Raw genomic sequence first — 23,337 nt, 5'->3', positions numbered from 1 at the left:
GGGCACTAAAAGGGGGAGAGCACTACTGGGCACTAAAAGGGGGATTACTACTGGGGACTCAACAAGGGGGGGGGGACTACTACTGGGGGCACTACAAGGGGGATTACTACTGGGGCACTACAAGGGGGGGACTACTACTGGGGGCACTACAAGGGGGAGACTACTACTGGGGGTACTACAAGGGGGAGAGCACTACTGGCGGGACTACAAGGGGGGGGACTACTACTGGGGGCACTGATTAAAGGGGCACTACATAGGGGGACAGCTACTGGGGGCACTGCATAGGGGGTGTGGTCGCTACTGGGGGCACTGCACAGGGGGGGTGGCTGATACTGGGGCACTGTATAAGGGGGGGGTGTTACTAGGGCACTGTATAGGGAGGCGCTACTAAGGACAATGCATAGTGGGGACTACTACTGGGGGCACTGCATAGGGGGGACTACTACTGGGGCACTGCAGAGGGGGGACTTCTACTGGCGGCACTGCAGAGGAGGGACTACTACTGGGGGCACTTCAGAGGGGGGACTACTACTGGTGGCACTGCAGAGGGGGGACTACTACTGGGGGCACTGCATGGGGGGACCACTGCATAGGGGGGACCACTACTGGGGGCACTGCATAAGGGTGCCCAAAGCATATTCTTGCATCTGGGCCCACCACTCTCCAGTTCACCCACTGCCGGCGGTGGCTTTGCTTGCCCGGGGTTTTTTGGCTGCGGAGGGGTGGTCTTTCTGGGGGTTGGTTGCCTGGAGAGGCGGGTTAGCTGCTCAATAATGTGGCTGTGGGAGGGTGGTTTACCTGGGGCACCCCGTTAGTGGTGTGGCCATGAGGATTGGTTTCCTGGGGTGTAGGTGCTCAGTAACGCAGCCCTGGGGGAAGGGGGGGGGATCTCTGGCTCCTACACTTTCATCCTGGCTCCTAGGTTTTAGAAAAAATTGTAAAGCCCTGACTAAGGGCAACGTGAGTACAAACATTTTCAGCTTCTAACCTTTTTTTTCATTTTTTTATAAGAAGCAGTGTGGCCAATCTGGCAAAAATATACAGTATGCCAGGCAGGGTTGAAGGTTGACTGAGATACATGATGGGGGTTTGCCATTACATCAACAGTTACTGTCTCTTCTGATTTTATTCCAGTTTGTCTCTTTCTGAAAGCGCTACTTTGTTTAGGTGTTTGGGGTGTAAAGTTGCACTCTGAAGTGGCATTGGTTTAAATAGGTTGGTGTTAGGCTACAAGTTATTATGGTTATTGTATCGAAACTATGTCAAATTCAGTTACCTACTACAGTATAGACATTATAGACTTTGCCCACTCAATAAGGTTAAGCCTGTAACGTTATCTAGTTTGGGACGTGACTTCAAGGATTGTAGCACATGAGCTCTTCTAACACTGCATTTTCCAGTGTCATAGGGCACAAAAGTTCTGCAGGTAGGTTAAGGCTGGGTACCAACTAGAGCAATATTGGCACGATATGTAGTTTCCAGGGAAATTAGAACGCACAGAGCCATATTCAATTAGAGGCAAAGTTTTCGCCTGTCCGACTGTTCGCTTCATTCGCCTGTTTCAGAGGCGAATTAATTCCGTGCTCGTCCCCGCTTTTCGCCTAATTCAATTGCAAAACAGGCGAAAACGGAAATAGGCGAATGCGGAACAGGCGAAAAGTACTGAAAGAATTGGGGAAATCAGTCTGTACCCCAGAAAAAGATATATTAACCTAGGGTACTTAAGTTGTGTAAATTGCTTGCTATTAGCGTCTAGGTAAAAGTGGTGAAGAATGGCATAAAGCTGTATTTTTTGGTGAAAATAAGTAGTCCTGTCAAATTTGGGTTGCTTGAAAATGGGTGCTAGCATGTTTTTATGTCTGTAAAGTGAACTTTTAAAAAACGTGAAAAATCCACCTGCTGCAAGCACCTGCAATCCCAAAAACACCTGCAGATCAGAATATATCGTGTCCGACCCCATGCTCCTGGATGAGGCCACTGAATGATATATTGCGCGGTTGCACGTTATATCGTTTAGTGTGTACGGGCGACCGCAATGTTGTTCCGTCGGTCGCCCCATCGGATGGAAAACACATTGTGCTAATGTGTACCTGATCTAAGTCTGCAAAACACTGGGGGTTATATTTACTACTGGTTCACTCCTCCTTTTGCATTTAATATTAGTGTTCCCGCTAGGCTGTTTTAGCGGGGTGCCGCGCACTGCCCGATTTCTGAAGTGCAGAACGCGCCCTGCCCTATTTCTGAAGGGCAGAACGGGCCCTGCCCTCCAGCGCGGTGGCCATCTGAGACAGCCTGCTGGTTCTGCCTCCACCCGCGGGTCGCTGTCTCTCGCTGGTGGTCAAAACGGCGGCGCAGCAGTCACAGCCGGTGAATGGACAGTGACCACAGCGCTTGGGGGCTGCCCGGCATGTCCGTTAGTGCTGGGCACGCCCCCAGGAGTGACGAAAAGGGGACTCGTCATACAGACACACCCCCTTTTCTTTGGCCACGCCTCCTTTTCGGGCGCGCCCTAACCGGACCTAGAGTGAACTGTATTATTGTACTTTTAAATCCTGGGGCCAAAACCGCTGGAAAGCCACTTAGTAAATTTACCCCTGGGCTTAGGCGCTACAAACATTTTGGGCCAAATGTAATAGGATGAGAGTTTAGAAAATGTGAGACCTTTCTCACACTTTTTAAACTCGGCCAATGCAATAGAGTCCGAGAACAAAGCAACAGAGAAAACTCGCAGATCAAAATACTCTCACGATTTAAAATCTCAGCCAGATGTTTTCCCATTTTGAATATAAAACTCGGCCAATGTGAGAGGTTACTGCTAAACTCTCATTGTCTAATCTCTCACCTATGACATTTATGCCCTAACTGTATTAGACATTTAATATAAAATTTTTGAAGTGAAATACATCTGTAAATAAGTGCAGATTTTGGTGCACAATAAAAGCACAAGTTATATAAATAATATTATAATAAGTTATTAGAAAAAGATTTAGCATAATTTACCTTCCATAAGTCAGATATATGAAATTTGGCATTATGATGTACACCCTCTTTCCAAGCTCTATACCGGGAATACCAGACCAGCCAAGGATTTAATTCATAACCCACAGCTCGGAAGCCTTTTTTTGCAGCAGCTATTACCTTTGACAACATACATGAAATTAGATATAATGTAATAGTCATTAATATTAATCATGCATTATTAGTCTCCTAGAATCATTTACAGTTTGTGTCACAATGTATGAAATATACCCAGAAGCTTCCACACAATGGATCTAATTCTGAGTCGCACGCAGTTCATATAGTAGAGCATTTTTTGCAACTGCACTAAAATTTCTGAAAACCCCCACATTGCATGGGTTACACAGAGTGTACGCACAGAGGTGCTGTTGCAATGGATTCTGGTGATATCGGAAATGTGGCAGAATAGTGATGGGCATTCTCGGGTGGTGTCTATTAGTGCAAGCAAAAATTGGCAGTAAGCATTGGAAGTACTAGCCAGATGTAGAAACTGCAGCTGCCATAGGGCTGGTGTAAGTATCAGTGGTGCAACCAATGGCGTATAAGGACACACTAATCGGTATTATAGCCTACATGGGCACAAAAAGTGGGATTCTCAGTTTGTAGCGGCATTTGTATAATTACTCATAGACGGGCGACCACCAATAGACAATGCTGTTTGTGACTCAGGATTAGGCCTAATGAGACTGGAATATTTATTTTGGTTATTTTATTTCAAAATCTCCACTGCCCCACACAAACATGGTGAATTGTATTGTTCAGGTGCTCAGAATAATAAGAATACTCTTATTTTAGGATACATACTCCCAATATGCACACAATATATTTACCACATCATTCAACCTGCAATGAGAAGAGCATAAAGTACAGATGGAGCCTGGGCAAACAATAAAATAATGCACATAGCCTCAGACTTTATGAGCTTTTTATGTTTTTTAGGTTGGGGGTCAATAATCACTACTTCACACTTTATTTACACTTGGTGGACAAAGCGGAGGTCAGGCACAGTGTCTATGGGCAATCCCCATAAGTTCTTCTCTACACACCCCATGTAATTCTCCTTACCACCAACCTGTCCTCTGTAAATAATTTCTCCCACATAGCCCTCATCTATAGTTTATCCAACTGTTATTTATTCCCTCCCTCTCATTTAATTTGTCCTTTCTTTCATTCCCTGTCACTCAGGTTTGTCCCGCCTGACCTAATATTTTCTACCCAGTTAAAGGTCAAAGTAGCAGCTCATTGGTTCAACATAGCAACTATAAGAGAATTACACTAAAATGGCTATTCACTTCTTAGCAATGGGCTAACACAAAGACACTCTACAATGGGATACATATGGCTTGTCAATACAGTTGTAATGTTATTTACAGCATTTTAACAGTGTTGGTGTTATAACACTTAACGATCATCTTTAAAGTTAGAATGGTTAAATTAAGAGTTATCGTAGACCAGGGGTGGCCAGACTTTTGGACTCGGTGATCTACTTTTAAAACTTAAAACCTTTTGTGATCTATCGAGCCAAAAATGGGGGCGTGGTATGCAAAAAAGGGGGCATGACCTCACAGCAAGGAACATGGGAGTCTGCTGGCGAAATCACACATAGTATCCCCAATTCAAAGTACTCCACACAACAGGACAATCTTATTCACATTACACCACATAGTAGTGTCCCTTAATTACGTTACGACACACAGTAGTGCCCCTTATATACAATGCCCACGGTAGTGCCCCTTATACAATGACCACTGTAGTAGTGCCTCTTATTCAGTGCCCCCAGTAGTAGTGCCCCTTATGCAATGCCCCCAGTAGCAGTGCCCATTATGCAATTCCCCCAGCAGTAGTGCCCATTATGCAATGCCCCTGTATTTGAGCCACTTATGCAATGCCCCTCTAGTTGTACCCATTACGAAATGCCCTCTGTATTAGAGCCCCTTAAGCTATGCCCCTGTAGTTGTGAACATTATGCAATGCCCTCTGTATTAGAGCCCCTTATGCAGTGCCCCAGTAGTGCCCTTTATGCAGTGCCCCCAGTAGTGCCCCTTATGCAGTGCCCCAGTAGTGCCCTTTATGCAGTGCCCCCAGTAGTGCCCCTTATGCAGTGCCCCCAGTAGTGCCCTTTATGCAGTGCCCCCAGTAATGCGCCTAGTAGTGACCCTTATGCTGTGCCCCCAGGACTGGTGCCCCCTCCCCTATGCATTACTTACCTGGCCAGCGCTCCTGCGTAGTCATCCGCTGCCTGCCGCTGGCTGGATCTAATTAGATCCAGCAGGCGCGCAGGCGCTTCACATCACAGGAGACGCGAGAGACATCACGACGTCACCCACGCACTGCATCACTGAGAACACTGGCCCCTGAAGAGATATGAGGCTTCTTTAGTCTCTGATCACTTCAGAGACCAGCATTCCCAGGAACTGCAGTAGGTTGGTCGCGATCTACCGGCGAGAACTCCGCAATCTACCGGCGAGAACTCCGCGATCTACCGGTATATCGCGATCGACCTTTTGGCCGGCCCTGTCGTAGACTTAACTTTGTTAACTCTATTTCTTCGAAGTCCATAGGATCCACAGGGATACCATGGGGTGTGTGTGGTTGGAGAGATTCGGGCACCAAACAGTTAAAGCTTTATCTCCCAGAATGCACTGGTCCTCCTCCACATATAGCCCAGCCACAGGCAGACAGTTTTGTAAACAAGCCCAAGGCAGAAGCAGGAGAGAGGAGAAGGAAGAATAGTACACTCAAGAAACACTCTCCCAGAAGATTTAGGAATCAGTGGTCTAGAGAAGAAATACCCAATGAGGCCAGGTGCATCAGGGTGGACACCCTGTGGATCCTATGGACTTCGAAGAAATAGAGTTAACAAAGGTAAGTCTACCATAACTCTTAATTTCTTCTTCAGGGTCCATAGGGGATCCACAGGGATACCATGGGGATGTCCCATAGTAGTCTCCCCTAAGGATGGGGACGCTCCTGAGCAGGAAGGAGAATCCGACGCCCAAAGGAAGCATCCTGAGAGGCAAAGATATCAAAGAACCTGAGAAAGGTGTGGGCGGAAGACCATGTGGCCGCCTTGCACAATTGTTCAGCAAAGCGCACATCGAACTGCCCAAGAGGGTCCCACAGACCGTGTAGAATGTGCTGTAACCCTGTTTGGAACAGGAAGATCAGCTTGCGTGTACAGCCATGGCCAAAAGTTTTGAGAATGACACAAGTATTGGTTTTCACAAAAGTTTGCTGCTTCAGTTTTTATGATGGCAATTTGCATATACTAAAGAATGTCATGAATAGTGATCAGATGAATTGCAAAGTTTCTCTTTGCCATGACAATGAACCAAAAACATTTCCACTGCATTTTAGCCCAGCTGACATCATGTTAGTGATTCTCTCATTAACACAGGTGAGAGTGTTGATGAGGACAAGGCTCGAGATTACTCTGTCATATTGATTGAGTTAGAATAACAGACTGGAAGCTTTAAAAGGAGGGTGGAGCTTGAAATAATTTTCTTCCTCTGTTAACCATGGTTACCTGCAAGGAAACACGTGCAGTCATCATTGCTTTGCACAAAAAGGGCTTCACAGGCAATAATATTGCTGCTAGTAAGATTGCACCTAAATCAACCGTTTATCGGATCATCAAGAACTTTATGGAGAGAGATTCAATAGTTGTGAAGAAGGCTTCAGGGCACCCAAGAACGTCCAGCAAGCACCAGGACAGTCTTCTAAAGTTGATTCAGCTGTGGGATCGTGGCACCACCGGTGTAGAGCTTGCTCAGGAATGGCAGCAGGCAGGTGTGAGTGCATCTTCACGCACAGTGAGGCGAAGACTTTGTAGAATGGTCTGGTGTCAAGAAGGGCAGCAAAAAAGCCACTTCTCTCCAGGAAAAACATCAGGGACAGACTGATATTCTGCAAAAGGTACAGGGATTGGACTGGTAAAGTTATTTTCTCTGATGAATCCCCTTTCAGATTGGTCGGTGAACCAATGTTGCCTGGGCCAGACTGGGATTATTAGTACCACCGTACTGCCTTCTTGCTTGAACTTTCAAAGAACCCTCGGAAGGAAGGAGATCGGAGGAAAGGAGGTATGCGAGACTGAAGACCCACCTCAATGAAGGCGGCTGAGGGTTCTCTGGTCCTGGACCCGTACCTGGGGACTTGTGGTTGTGACATGAGGACATGTGGTCTACGTCTGGCAGGCCCCATTTGTCCACCAGGAGTTGAAAGATATCTGGGTGGAGAGCCCACTCTCTGGCGTGTATGTCTTGACGGCTTAGAAACTCCGCTTCTCAGTTGAGTACTCCGGGAATGAACACTGCCGAGATTGCCAGGAGATGACATTCTGCCCAGACCAGGATGTGTGCTACTTCCCGCATGGCTGCCCAACATCAATTGCCTCCCTGATGGTTGAGGTAGGCTACCACAGTTGTGTTGTCCAACTGGATTTGAACCAGCCTCCCCCGGAGGAGTTCTTGTGCCAGAGTGAGTGCTCTGTATACTACTCGCAGCTCCAGAATGTTTATGGGCGACTTTCCTGGGTTGTCCACCGCCCCAGAAAGGTATGATGATCGATTACCATGCCCCGTCCGTGAAGGCTGGCATCCATATTGAGAAGTTCCCAATTTGGAATCCAGAAGAGGCGACCCTTGTCCAGATGGGACGTCTGTAGCCACCATTAGAGGGAAAGCCGAACCTCTAGAGGAAGATCGTCTGGGACTGGATCAGATGATACTGCCCATTCCACCAGGAGAGAATCAGCTGTTGAAGGGGCCTGGAGTGGAACTGGGCATATTCTACCATATCGAAGAGGGATACCATGGACCCCATGACCTGCATTGATGAGTGAATGGATACCCTCTGATTTTGGAGCAAGCTGCGCACACGCCAGTATAGTGTCAAGATCTTGTCCGCTGGCAGAAAGATCCTCTGTATTCGAGAATCCAGGAATGCCCCCAGATATACCATCCGCTGTGTCGGAGATAAGGAGGACTTCTTCCAATCGATGAGCCAGCCATGTGTTTGCAGGCAGTCCACGGTCAGCTGGAGATGGCGTTGTAACACAACCGGTGAGTCTGTCAAGATTAAAAGGTCGTCTAGCTATTGCATGATTCTGACTCCCTGGCGTCTGAGGTGTGCCGCCATCACGCCATTATTTTGGTAAAGACCCGAGGGGCTGTTGACATACAAAAAAGGCAACGCCCGAAACTGGTAATGTTGCAGCAGAACAGCAAACCGTAGGAACCGCTGGTGTGTTGGAGTAACAGGTACATGAAGGTATGCATCCTGAATGTCCAGTGAAATCATAAAATCCCCAGGTTCCAATGCCAGGACAATTGATTGTAGAATTTCCATGTGAAACTTGGGCACTTGGATAAATTTGTTGAGGGGTTTGAGATTCAGAATAGGCCAATAAGACCCATTCGGCTTTTGAATCAAAAAAGAGTAGAATAAAAACCAGTTCCTCTCTGAGCCGAAAGAACCGGTATTATCACACCTGAACGCAGCAGGGAGTGAATGGCTTTCTGGAGGGCCAGGACCTTGATAGGGTCTGATGGGGGACCTGTACAAAAAAAAATTGCTGGGGAGAACGCCTCAGGAAGGTGAGGGCGTACCCCTGAGAGACCACTTCTCGGACCCAGGCATCTGTTTGAAGCCAATAGACGGAAAATTTAAGAAGTCGGCCTCCCACCCTGGGATCCCCCATGAGGAGGCCGGTCCCATCAGGTGGCGGGTTTTTTCCATCAGACTTGGAAGCTGGACGTCCAAGACTGCTTGGATCGCTGCTTGGTGGCCTTGTGAGAACTAGACTGCCTGGGAAAGGACTGTCCTCTTGCATTACCCTGGGGGCGATAGGACCGAGAAGAGGACAGCCTATGCCTAGGGGCAGCTGCTGATGGCAGAAAGGCAGATTTTGAGGCTGCCACAGTAGCCACAATCTTGTCCAATTCCAGAAAGTTTTAAGACAGTATATCACCACAGCAGAGCTAGCACAAGTCACAAACAATGCAAATAAATATACTTATAATGGACACTAAATCAACTACCCAAGCTGTTTTGTGCCCAGATCTCTCCAACCACACACACCCCATGGTATACCTGTGGACCCTATGGACCCTGAAGAAGAAAATGCTTAATTAACATTACAACCATGTCAGCCATCTCCTGTCGACATAATGCTGTCAACATATTGAGTGTTGATAGCATTATGTAGACAAGATACATACTTCCCTCCACAATGATGTAACACGTATAGCCAGACATTGTGGAGAATTAAATTGCCCCAAAGTTCAAATCTCAGTGTTGTTATCACCAAATGTAAGGGCACTCACTGTCTCAATGTATCCCAGGCACTAAATAACAGTTATATTACAAGTCCAGCTTTTCACTGATAGTAGAGATCAGTCCCAATAGAATTTGTACTTCTTTCTGTTAGATATCACATTCTCTCAAGTGTATCCAAAAACTTAAGTAAACTGGCATGGTGTAACACATAATGGTTCTGCTACACATGCTCTAACTGTATATAATTACTAGAGGATGCGGTCAAAATGCAAACGACCGGGAAGCCGTCTGTTTAAATCCCGACGGGACTTAATACAGGCGTTGAAATCCCTACGCCCGTCTAGACCCCGACACCGGAATCTAGACAGCCGGCTTCCCGAACGAAGATAAGTCGGGCCGTGTTAGAGCTTAGCCGCGCGGCGGGAGTGTTAGGTTAGGGAACCTCCAAGGGGACTTAGGGCTAGGCACTGACGGTTCGGGCTTCCAACGTCGGTATTTAGTCTGCCGGCATTACATCCAGCTGCATTACATATACTGATTCCCTTACTAGAATTAGATGAAGTACAGCCATTTATCAAAACCTTCTTGAAGCCTCCGTTTAGTTGCTGACTCCAATACACTTGGGCCACAGTTCACCAATATGTCTTGTTCACCTCTGTATACTAATATATTTGTTATAAGATGGTGAACAAGGCTGTATTTAATCTAATTCTAGAATACTAGATAGTAAGTTAAAGATTGTCTATTTCTGGTCAGTGGAGAGCTGGACTTGCATGTATTGGTAGGTTGGTAACCTTGTCACAGATCTTAGCTGCTGATCCTCCAGTAATAACAGCTTCAGTAAAATGTGCATTTTGGCTAGGCAAGTACTTGCATTAAATTCACGATTACAAAACTTCTTCTCACAATCCTTTATAAATGAGGAAACGAGTTAAGAGAATGTGACTTGCATTCAATAGTTTGCAGGCACTCTTAACAATTGTGTATAAAATAATGAATGAAAATTAACTATTTTCCAGTTGTAAACAATTTTGTATTTGTATAATTTTATTTCCGTGATGATTAAAAACAATATTCATCACACTTTAATGATGTCTATATTAGGGATGGAAAAAAAAGTTTCTTGAAAGAAATAAAAAAAAACCCTTTCTGTTTATACCAGTTTTTTATGCATTAAGGTTTTAATTAAAAAAATTGAATCCTTCTTATTATATTAATACTTTGAAACACTGTTATGTATTAGAAACCTTGATCAACCATGCTCTAATGCCTTATAACATTATCAATCCAAAGTGTTTTATCTTATCAAAAGAAAGCCAGACTAAGGACCTGATTCAGTAGTGAACGCATTTGTGATTACGGATGCACAACGAGTGAATGTTTGGCATTGCGCAGGCGTATAAGACGCGTGCGCAGTGATTGCATTGTGATTACGGATGCACAGAGGAATCCATCTCAAAGTGAGTGACAGGATGTCAGCATTTGGGGGTGGTGACCTGGGGGGAGGGGGGTGTCAGAAAAACGCAGACGTGTTTGAAAGCCATTTCATGGGTGTACATAAATTAGTCACTGCCATTGCATATGCAGAATGAGAGCTCTTTGCGTGTGAGGAGACTTGCAGTGTCTGCGGCTGGTCAGACCTGTTGTAAATGCTGCATGACTGCCTGATGTGCGTCGATGGTACCAATGTTTACACCACTGGACGGCTATGAGAAAGCAGAAGTGGGTGTCTTTATGCCGGCTGAGCTTTGGCAAGCATTAGCATATTTTCGCAGCTGCGTTCTGTGCAAATTTGCAGCTGTGATCGCAGTAGCGATCGCTGCTGAATCGGGCCCTAAGCCTTTCTTCCTTCCACTCATCTCAGTAGGACTGAAGGTTTTGATTTGAAATAAAAATTAGATTAAACCATGAGGTGTTTCTCTGTGTATTGCCACTTTAATGTGTTGGAGTTGTTTACCCTTTAAGATTGTGAATGTTAGTTGTTGTTTTCTCCTGTTCTATAGAATTTTTAGGTACCGAGTTTGTGGAGTCTTAGCTGATGCTAGGCAGATTTAGTACCTCTCTGATCTGGTTCACCCTTCCTATTTCTCTGTTATGTGTGAATTTACTGTATTGGTTGAGCTCACTTAAATGAAGACCACAAGCAACAAAAATGTGAAATACTACCATGGGGATTTCCTTATAATAGGCTTTTTTAAGAAGTGATAACGCCGTGCCTCTACTCACTGCATGATTAAAAAAAAGAGTGTTTAAAAAAAACAAAAAACATTTCAATTAAACCAAGGTGGTTTAAACCAGCCATCCCTGGTCTAGATCATATATACATATAAAGCTTTATAGTGTAACATACACAATTAGAAAAGAGTCCAACAAACATAATAAAAATAAAATAAACCAATACTTGCAACTTACAATACGTCCATCACCGCTCCCTATGTCAACAACAAGTCCTTTTCTAGACTTGAGCATTTTCAATACATTTTCCACCTGTGTTTTTGTTGCAGGTACATAAGGCAGACAGACTTTTCTCAGGGCTGGGGCTACAAATGGAGTAACAACAGCATGCAGTGCCAGCAATGCACCTCCCACAACACCAGTGGCCACTAGCCCCCACTGTTTTATCTTTTTATTTTCAGTAGTACGATCCAACGCAAGGTCTTCTTGTACGTTAAAAACAGATTTTGACATCACGGATAAATCTGTAAATTAAGAAAACAAATAAGATTTTAATGATAAAACTCTTGTAGTAAGTGCACAAACAAACGTGTAATTAATTAACATTAGGTGAACATTGCTCTAGATGTCTCCTTTGCAGCGAAATGTTAAATTAACAAAAAAATAAGTCCTTTCATTTTAAATACCTATACTTTATATAAACTGTAAAGATCTTAAATAAAGATGTTTAAATTCTCTTGCTCCGGGGCTCACTACAAAAGGGGCGGTTGTCGATGGTGATCGACAGCTCGCACCGTTTTGTAGGCGGGGTGGGGGGGTGGCTGGCCAAACGGAGGCGTTCCCGAAGGAACGCCTGCCGTTTGGGGGCGGCCCCACTGACATCACTCGTGATGTCAGTGGTGAGCTTCTGGCTCTATTAGAGCCGAAAGCTCACTGGGCTTGCGGCAGACGAGACCCTACCGCAAGGGTCTCGTCGCAAGCTTAGCCCACAGCTTAGCGAGCGGCCAGGAGGCCGGCTCTTTACAGAGAAGCGATCGCCCTCATTCAGATCGAGCGCTTGCATTTTGCGAGCGGCTCTGACTAAGGTCCTTTGTGTGCTACCTACACTCTCCCAGGTAGAATTGAGGGACGCCTCTACTACTGAACATTTATTGTACTAGTGGTGGTTATCCGTGGTGTTAGCATTTTAACAATGTGTGTGTTTTTTCACTTCTATAATTGTACTTATTTATTTATTATTTCGGCTTTTTTTCTTTTACTCACTTTAGAATCTTTATTTATATATGTGTTTTTACTTATTTTGCTGTGATGTGCTATTTACCATATAGGATATTATACTGATAATTTATTTTTTTGCTGAGACATATATACATGGTGAACAATACCTCTGTATGCATGTAGACAATACTATTGGATGTATATCTTAAAGAATCCGCTTACATACATGTGTAATATAGTTTTAAGAGAACTATGCTTGATGGGACAATGAACAAAAGTATATTCGTCCTAGAACCTATAAATTAAGCACTTTTTCTCACAGGGATAAATAAGATATATATGTACTGTATACATGTATATGCCTATAAGGCAATTATTGAAATCGAGATCATCTTATTGTATTGTATTTTTTTCGTACAACTCAGCCAATATTTATGACATTAATAAATCAGATCCCTTGGGACATGAGGAATAGTTATATAAATTGCAGATTACATAACATGCTTTGATTATACCTTGTGTAATATCTGAAGGATAACTTTCAATTTTGAACTATACATCATATAGCCTGTTAGTTTACTTAATGCATTTATTCCCCTGGGGGACGCTGGAAATGATGTATAAATTGGTACTTATAGGAATGTTTCAGTAGATCTCCTTAAAGGAGAATTGTTTATTTACATTGTGATATTTCAATTAATATTATATCTATACTGTATAGTCTGATCGGTGTGTATAAAGCCATTTCTATTTTTAATGAATACCAATAAAATTTAACTTTTTCCTTTCTTCGCTTTGCCCTGTTTAATATATATAGTTTCCTCCAAGGGTGCATCTTCTTTTCACCTAGATTTGTGTTGAATTGAATTAGTTTCACTGTCTACATATTTCTGTGCAATTGATCCTTTTCCACCTCCCCATTCCTTACTATACGTATCAATATGTTAGATCAGGGGCAGCTAAAAGCAGCACGGCCCTGGCTAATATCCGGCCCCCGTCCAGGATTCCTCCAGAGCTAAAGTCACACCTGTCCGGAGAGGAATGCCTGGTGGCACAGCTTAGCAGCGTAATTGCCAAGCAGGCCTTCTCTACAGCTCTTTCTCCAAAATTAGCATGACGAAGTCAGTGCAGTGGAGCAGATTTGGAGCGGATGCATAAACCATAGAATCTGCTGCAAGATAGAAGGACGTTTTCAGTGAGGTAAGTATTGTGAGGGGGGCTCTGGGCTGGTATATAGAAATCATAGGAGGGCTCTGACATAAGGGGGGCTTTGGGCTAGCATAGATGTACATGAGGGGGCTCTGGTATGGCAAAAATATAAGGCGGTCTCTGGGCTGGCAAAAAGATAAGGAGAGACCCTATGCTTGAAAAAGACAAGGAGAGACCCTATGCTTGAATATAGACATAAGTGGGGCTCCGGGCTGGCATAGAAGTACATTAAGTGGGTTTTCTGTCTGGCTATAGACACGAGAGGGGGCTCTAGGTTGGCACAGATGTACATGAGGGTGCTCTGGCTTGGAGTATAGACATAAGGGGGGCTCTGGATCGGCATAGAAGTACATGAGGGGAGTACTGGGCTGGCATGAAGACAAGGGTGTCATTTAGCTGGCATATAGACATAAGGGAGGTGTCACAATCCGCAAGGAAAATACTCAGGTGAGGGTAAAAGCCAGTGGGTTAGGGTGGCTAGGGAACAACTAAGCGAGTGCCAATAACTAGGTCTCCCTATTGCGGCCAAACCCAGGTTTGGCTAGACCAGCCCAGAGGCACGGAGGTGGTCTTCATCAGTAACCCCTCCAATTGGGACTTGGGTTTCACTGCACCAAGTAGGCAGGTCGCGGCCCTCTGGACGGGTACCTGGGAGTAGCAGAAAGACCGGGACTATATTAGCATGAATAGATGAAGTGACTACGTGAACACCAGAGTTTAGATAATATTTTGAACATAGGAGATTATATAATACTTGAACACAGGAATTGAGATAATACTTGAAAACAGGAGTTGAGCTAAATACGTGAACACTGGTGATGAACTAAATACTTGAACAATGGTGATGAACGGAATACTTGAACACTGGTGATGAACGGAATACTTGAACACTGGTGATGAACGGAATACTTGAACACTGGTGATGAACTAAATACTTTGACACTGGTGATGAACTGAATACTTGGACACTGGTGATTAACTAAATACTTTAACAATGGTGATGAATGGAATACTTGAACACTGGAAATGAATTTGAGAATGCTTGAACACTGGTGATGAATGGAATACTTGAACACTGGAAATTCATGGAATACTTGAACACTGGAAATGAACGGAATACTTGAACACTGGAAATGAACTTGAGAATGTAGAGATCCTGGTGTAGATTTGCACAGAGGAACTCAGAGAAATGTGGACATAGGCATGTACTGGGATTTGGTAGAGGTCAGGCTGAAATCTAAGTAGTAATTAGCAGGAAACCTGACACCTCAGCACCACAGAGAAGCTGCAATAGAGGCTGAGCAGCACACTACAAAATACACAGGAAAAGTAACAAAAGACTGGAAACTGAGAGAAAGCTCAAGTCTCAGGCTGAAAATTAGCATGGAAGCTAATGCAGGAAATACTGGAGAAATGTGAGTAGGCTGAAGCAACACTCTGAAGGAAATAGCACAGAGCCACACCGGTGAGTAACACAGTCACTGGAACAGCAAGGTTGAACAGCAGTTTTCTGTTCCTAGAGTCAGACTTAAATACCCCTGGGTAGTTGGTCATTGAATCAGCTGAGTGACCACAGGACTACCATTGGGAGAGACTAGTCAGGTAATATGGACCAACATGGCTGCGCCCATGCCCGGCACCCAGAAACCAAGACGCAGCACAAAAGCCCTAGCAGACCCCGGGGAGAATACTCAGTCACTACTCACCTCCACCCCCAGCGACTGAACACCTAAGCCCAAGGACGCTGGCGCGAAGGTGAGTAGCGGTCGATCCCAGGCCACATCCTCACAGGAGGGCTCTATGCTGGCATAAAAAACACGAGGGTGGTTCTTGGCTGACATACAGACATACGGTGTGGCCTAGTTTATGGCAATAAGGGGGCCCTAAGGGCTGGCATTTAAAGACATTGGGGGGCTCTAGACTGGCATATAAATACATGAGGGGGCACTTGGCAGGCATATAAGGTGTCTCTGGGATAGCATATAAAATTTTATCTGCAAAGAACGGAAGATGTGAGTGGATGAAGGTGTTATAAAAAAATATTCTGAAAAATTACTTTTTTTAATGAATGAAAGTGTTATGAATGACCTAAGGAATATAGTAATAATGTTATTTTAAATGTTGGTAGTCTATTTACTGATATATTTTGCGGACAAAAGTACTATGTCCAATTCATGTCAAATGGATCTTTAACTGTAAATATCTCAGTTTCTTCAAAACATAACATAACACTTTCATCCACTCGCCTCTTCATCTTACTTAATTGCTGAAAGGTAAACTGTGTGAAAAAAAAAAATGTGGTACTCTGTACAAAGTCACTTTCTTAATATAGAACTCCAAGTAAAAAGTTTGGATGTCCCTATGTTAGATGTTGACATTTTAACCATGTAGACATCATAACTGTCGATATAGTGATTGTTGACAATGTGACTGCATCAGGGTTGGACTGGCCTGGCGGTGGGTCGGGGTTCTTCCCCGGTTGGCCTCACTAACGCAAAACACCACCCTCTACAATTGAAGAGTGGGGCACTGCCCATGACTGCCACTCCCCCTACATTAGTGGGACAAGCTGCTGCTCCCACCCCAAATCCTTAAACCTGACAGTGAAGCACGGCAATATCATTGGGTCATATGACAACTGTTACACTGTCAATAACAATGGAGCTGGAAAGGAGAAAACAAGGTGAGAGGTAAGTTAGGAACGGGGTTAGGGGGTGGAGTGGTAAAAAACCAGGAGGATCATGTGGGGGGTACAAAAGTCAGAATTGTGCAAGACAACTCCCAGACATTAGGGTTGATCAACCATTGAAAAGAGTGGATCACTGGAGAAGTTACCTATATCAACTGATCAGCTTCTGCCTATCCTTTTATAAAATGTACTTAATAAATGCTATCTTGAAGCTGATTGTGTCACGTCTGAGACTGGAGAAGAGGACGTGGTGGGCCTAAGTTGGGGAAAGAAGCGGAGACGAGGGGCCTGGATGTACGTTCTCCTCATCCACAGGTCTTGAGTGTTGGCGAGACCTGGGCAAAGGTGCGGAGTCTAACCCACAGGATGGTGTTCGCCAGTGACCCCCCCAATTGGGATATGGGCTTAGCTGCACCCCGTGAGCAGGTCGCGGTCCTTTGACCAGGTACCCAAGCCCTGCAGGGATAGAGACACTACACCCGTGGCCCAGCGAGGATATGCCTGCTTAGGCACAAAACAGTCCCTTAAAACACTGTATAGAAAACACCTTGACACGAGGATCAAACGTCAATAAGGATTTCAAGTGGGAAGCAACTCACGGTTACTTGAGACATCACCAGAGATAGAAGGCACACGGGTAGAGATGGTATACGTTGTAGCACGGAAGTTCACTGGAGACGTAAGGCACACAGGTGGGGGGCACACAGGTAAAGGTGGGTACACTGCTGCACGGGTATTCACCAAAGACGTAAAGGCACACAGGTAAAGGTGGTAACACTGCTGCATGGGTATTAACCAGAGATGTATAGGCACACAGGTAAAGGTGATAACACTGCTGCACGGGTATTCACCAGAGATGTTTAGGCACACAGGTAAAGGTGGTAACACTGCTGCTGTACGGGTGAATAGGAACCTGGACCGGGAACTCACTAAGCACGCTAGGAGACAACCTTTGTTCAGGCAATTTCCCATAACCTGTGGAACAGTTTTATACCCAGGGGAACCCTTAGACAGGTGCACAGCATCAGCTGAAAACGGGCCTATCAGGGAGAGGGATCCAGTCACATGGGCCGACTGTCATTGCGGCGCCCATGTCCGGATTTGCGATGCCGGACACCAGCCCTCCAGGAAGCCACAGCAAGCGGGGAGAATACTCAGCTTCTCCCCCGCCGTGGCGCAGGCCGACCGACCACCCAGGATGAGAGGGGAAGCCGGCGGTGCGGTAAGCGGGCACCGATCCCCGGCTGAGTCCTGACAGTACCCCCTCCTTTAAGGGTGGGCACTGAACACCCAACAGGCTTATCTGGAAATTGCCTATGAAAACTCTGGATTAGTCGCGGAGCGTGTACATCAGAGGCTCTGATCCAGGCCCTTTCCTCGGGGCCGTAGCCCTTCCAATCGATGAGATATTGAAGGGTGTTGAATCTGTGTCCCGGGAATCCAAGATCTTTTCCACCTCAAATTCAGTGCCTTGTAATGTCTTGACTTGAGGCAATTTAGGGGAACAATTCTGAAAACGATTGAGCACCAGGGGTCGTCAGAGAGAAACGTGAAAAGTATTTGAAATCTTCATTTGAGGAGGAAGTTCCAATTTATAAGTTACTGGACTGATTATCTTAATGATACGATATGGACCAATAAAACGTGGAGCGAGTTTCATGGACGGGACTCTTAAGCGAATATTTTTGGAAGATAACCAGACCCTGTCCCCGACTCTCAACAGAGGAACCGCCAAACGTCTTCTGTCCGCAAATTTCTTGTAATTCCTAGAAGATTGCTTTAGAGATAGGTGAATTTTATTCCATAAAACTGAAAAGGATTGAATCTCTTGATTCACAGCTGGAACATCTATAGATGGAAGCTTCTGGAAATCTGGAACTCGTGGATGTCTACCAAAAACCGTAAAAAAAGGAGTGGATTTAGAAGAAGAATGGAATTTAAAATTATGAGAAAACTCTGCCCATGGCAGGACGTCCACCCAATCATCCTGGGAAGATGACACAAAGAGCCTAAAGAAGGTCTCTAGCTCTTGATTGACCCTTTCTGTTTGACCATTCGACTGTGGGTGGTAGGCTGAGGAAAAGTTCAGTTTGATTCCACAGGTACTACACAGGGCTCTCCAGAATTTGGCTGTAAACTGAACACCTCGATCAGAGACTATTTCCCTGGGGAGACCGTGTAATCTGAAGATGTATGTCTCGAATAAAAATTTTTGCTAATTGAGGAGCAGAAGGAAGGGCAACGAGCGGGATAAAATGTGCCATTTTAGAAAAGCGATCCACGACCACCCATACCGTGTTATGCCCCTTGCACCGAGGTAATTCAGAAATAAAATCCATTGAGATGTGGGTCCATGGAGCAGTTGGGATAGACAAGGGATGAAGAGGACCAACCATCTGTCTACGCGGAGTTTTATGTTGGGCGCATTTGATACAGGAGCGGACAAACTCCGTGACATCCTTCTTCATGGTCGGCCACCAGTACGATCGAAGTAAGAACTGGTAGGTCTTAGTGATTCCAGTGTGACGTGCGAACAAGGATGCATGAGCCCAAACCAGCAATTTTTTACGTAAATTAGGAGGTACAAAAATTTTCCCAGGTGGCAAGGACACTACTTGAGTAGGAGCAAATACAATTGGGTCAAAAATGGAACGAACTTGAGAACACTCCTCCTCCTCCAAGTTAGTCATGAAGGAGCGAGATAATGCATCGGCCTTCTTGTTCAACACACCAGGACGAAAATATGAGATATGGTAAGAACTTACCCTTGTTATCTCTATTTCTACGAAGTCCATAGGGTTCCACAGGATACCTTGGGGTATAGGTGTGACGTCAGTCGCAGGGCACCAAAGAGTTAAGCTTTCAGCCTCCCAGGATGCACTAGGTCCCCCTCCTATACCCCGCCCCCGGGCCAAGGCACCTCAGTTAGTTACCAAGCCATAGGCCGGAGGAGGAGAAGGAAGAGAGAGAACAAAGATCTGGACACATACAAGAATCACATTCTCACCAGAGGGAGACGGAAAACCGGTGACCAGAGCAAAGCCCATCTGCAGCACAGGTGCGACAGGGCGGGAGTCCTGTGGAACCCTATGGACTTCGTAGAAATAGAGATAACAAGGGTAAGTTCTTACCATATCTCATATTTTCTACTTCAGGGTCCATAGGGTATCCACAGGATACCTTGGGGATGTCCCAAAGCAGTATCCTTTAAGGGTGGGGACGCTCCTGTGCAGAAAGGAGAATCCGCCGCCCGAAGGAAGCATCCTGAGAGGCGAAGGTGTCAAACCTGTAATACCTCACGAAGGTATGGACAGAAGACCACGTAGCAGCCTTGCAGATCTGAACTGCCGAGGCACCACGTCGAGCTGCCCACGAAGGACCCACAGACCTAGTGGAATGAGCCTTCAGAGAAGGAGGGACCGGTAGGCCTTCATGAAGATAAGCTTCAGAAATAGCCATACGGATCCAGGCTGCCAAAGTTTGCTTTGAAGCAGGCCAACCCTTTTTACGGAAGCCAAAGAGGACAAACAAAGCGTCCGACTTCCTAAACGAAGAAGTGCGGTCAACATAAGTCCTTAAGGCCCGCACAACATCCAATGAGGCCTCACCCACGGAAAGACCCGGTGAGTTAAAGGCCGGAACAACTATTTCCTCGTTAATATGAAACTGGGAAATAACTTTGGGAAGAAACTCGGGCCGAGTGCGGAGCACTGCCCTGTTCCCATAAAAAACCAAGAAAGGGGGTCTACAAGAAAGAGCCCCTAACTCAGAAACACGTCTGGCCGAAGCAATAGCCAGAAGGAAAACAGTCTTAGCTGTTAGCCATTTAAGATCCACTGAGCCCAGTGGTTCAAACGGCGGTCCTTGGAGAGCCCTCAGGACCACAGCCAAATCCCAAGGCGCCACAGGTGGAACAAAGGGCGGCTGAATGCGGAGAACACCCTGCATAAAGGTGCGCACATCCGGGATTGTAGCAATCCTACGGTGAAACCAGACAGATAGGGCCGAAACCTGTACCTTCAAAGAAGCAAGGCGAAGCCCATGATCTAGTCCCGCTTGCAGGAAGGCGAGAATCCGAGACAGACGAAACTCCCGCGGTGCATAACCTCTCGGTCGACACCACTGGAAGAACGTATGCCACACGCGATGGTATATCCTCGCGGAAGACGGTTTCCGAGCTCGTAACATGGTACGCACCACAGAGCTGGAAAACCCCCGGGACCTCAGCATGGCCGTCTCAACAGCCACGCCGTCAAAGACAGCCGAGTCAGGTCCGGGTGAAGGCAAGGACCCTGAGACAGAAGGTCCGGTCGTAGCGGCAACCGCAGAGGAATGTCCACGGACAGACCCTGAAGGTCTGAGAACCAGTGCCGTCTGGGCCACGCGGGAGCTATCAACAGGAGCGTCCCTCCTTCCTGTTTGAATTTCCGGATTACCCGTGGAAGAAGGGAGACCGGAGGGAACAGGTATGCGAACCGGAACGTCCACCGGACGGACAGAGCATCCACCAGAGACGCCCCTTTGTCTCTTGTGCGAGACCCGTACACCGGCAACTTGTTGTTGTGCCGGGACGCCATGAGGTCGATTTCTGGAAGACCCCACCTGTCCACCAGTAGTTGAAAAACGTCCGGGTGCAGGGACCATTCCCCCGGATGAACGTCCTGGCGACTTAGAAAGTCCGCCTCCCAATTGAACACTCCCGGGATGAAGACCGCTGATATGGCCGGAAGATTGCGCTCCGCCCAAACCAGGATCCGAGAGACCTCTACGAGAGCCGCCCGACTGCGAGTTCCTCCTTGCCTGTTTATGTAGGCCACGGTGGTAGCGTTGTCCGACTGGACCTGCACCGGGCGACCCTGGAGAAACCGCTGTGCCTGCTGGAGAGCATTGAAGACCGCACGGAGTTCCAAGATATTTATTGGAAGCTCCGCTTCTGTCGGCGTCCACCTGCCCTGGAACAAGTGTGGACCCGAAACTGCTCCCCAGCCCCGAAGACTGGCGTCCGTTGTCAACAGGACCCAATTTGGAACCCAGAACGGACGTCCCTTGTTGAGGTGGGTCGTCTGTAACCACCACGTAAGGGACAGGCGAACCTCCTGGGTGAGCACAATCGTCTGGGACTTCAGAGACTGAGTCAGCCCGTTCCACTTGGACAGGATCAGGTGCTGCAGAGGTCTGGAGTGAAACTGGGCGTATTCCACTATGTCGAACACCGACACCATGGAGCCCAGTAACCTCATCGCCGATTGTAAGGACACCCGGCGGCTGTGCAGACAACTGCGCACCCTTGACTGTAAAGCAGAGATCTTGTCCTCCGTCACGAAGATCCTTTGCTGTCCCGAGTCCAATAAGGCTCCAAGATGCAGAATCCTCCGAGACGGGATTAGAGTGGACTTCTGCCAGTTGATTAGCCAGCCGTGCCGTTGCAGCAGTGCAATGGTCAGGTCCAAGTGGCGTAACAGGAGCTCTGGAGATCCTGCCACCAATAACAGGTCGTCCAAATACGGCAACATGCGGACTCCCTGCAGCCGCAGAGAAGCCGCCATGACCGCCATCACCTTGGTGAAAACACGTGGTGCTGTTGCCAGGCCAAAAGGTAACGCCCGAAACTGGAAGTGGTCGCTGCTGATTGCAAACCTGAGGAACTGTTGATGGCGCCAAAGAATAGGGACATGCAGGTAAGCGTCCTGTATGTCCAATGACACCAAGTAGTCCCCAGGTTCCAGCGCCAGAATGATGGACCGTAGGGTCTCCATCCGAAACTTCGGGACCCGCAAAGACTTGTTGAGTGCTTTGAGGTTGAGTATCGGACGATATGACCCATTGGGTTTCTGTACCAAAAATAGATTTGAATAGAAACCCTGGCCCCTCTGGGAGAATGGAACCGCCACTATAACTCCAGCCTGGAGCATAGTGTGCAATACCTTCCGCAGCTCCGTAGCCTTGTTCCGGTCTGATGGGAGACCCGTGGTGAAGAAGCGAGCCGGGGGTCTGTGCCGGAAGGAGAGGGCGTATCCGTGGGAAACCACCTCCAGAACCCAAGTGTCTGTCGTAGTGGTCGACCAACACTGGGCGAACTGTAGCAGGCGGCCTCCCACCCTGGGATCCCCCAAAGGGAGGCCCGGACCGTCAGGCCGCAGGCTTGTCATCTGGCTTGGGGGCCGGACGTCTGGTACTCCATGCCTGCTTCCGGGGCTTGACCGATTTCTTAGGGCCAGCCTGTCGAGGAAACGACTGTGGTTTGGGCCTGCCCTGGGCCCTAGATGACCGAAAGGACGATGGTCCCGAACCAGAAGGAGCAGCGGCCGACGGGAGACAGGCAGATTTGGCTGCCGCCAGCGTGGCCACAATCTTATCCAGATCCGGACCGAAGAGAACTTCTCCGGTAAACGGCAACGCTTCCAGACCTTTCTTGGAATCTGCGTCCGCCTTCCAGGATCGCAGCCACAAGGTGCGACGAGCAGCTACCGCTGCTGAAGAAATTCTAGACACCAGAGTACTAATGTCTAGAGCCGCCTCGTTGATGTAGGTGGCCGAATCACGGAGATTGCCAATCAACTCCGCCTGATCGGCCGGACAGTCGGATTCAAAAGAAGCCTCTAATGAATCCGCCCAGCGCTCCATCGCTCTGGCAACCCAGCAAATGGCCATAGCCGGCCGTGCTGCCCCCCCTGCAAGGGAATAAGCGGACTTCAGGCAGATTTCTACCTTGCGGTCCGTAGCATCCTTAAGGGAGGACATGGATGGCA

General features: G+C 46.9%; 1 protein-coding gene across 2 annotated transcripts in view; it reads right to left on the bottom strand.

Annotated features, from left to right (window-relative positions):
* Window positions 1–23,337, bottom strand: part of ATPSCKMT (ATP synthase c subunit lysine N-methyltransferase) — a 138,707-nt gene that overhangs the window by 72,196 nt on the left and 43,174 nt on the right. For both annotated transcript variants that reach the window (XM_088442349.1, XM_088442350.1), the window contains exons 2-3: window positions 11,710–11,996; window positions 3,001–3,138 (exon numbers count right to left, since the gene is read on the bottom strand). In XM_088442349.1, the coding sequence (XP_088298475.1) occupies window positions 3,001–3,138; window positions 11,710–11,996 (425 nt within the window). The remainder of the gene's footprint in view (window positions 1–3,000; window positions 3,139–11,709; window positions 11,997–23,337) is intronic.

This window comes from Taudactylus pleione, unplaced genomic scaffold, assembly GCF_031769625.1.
Source record: "Taudactylus pleione unplaced genomic scaffold, aTauple2 ptg000309l, whole genome shotgun sequence".
In the NCBI taxonomy this organism is placed as follows: Eukaryota; Metazoa; Chordata; class Amphibia; order Anura; family Myobatrachidae; genus Taudactylus; species Taudactylus pleione.
The sequence above is the reverse complement of the archived record's forward strand: the minus strand, read 5'-3'. Positions and strand labels throughout refer to the sequence as shown.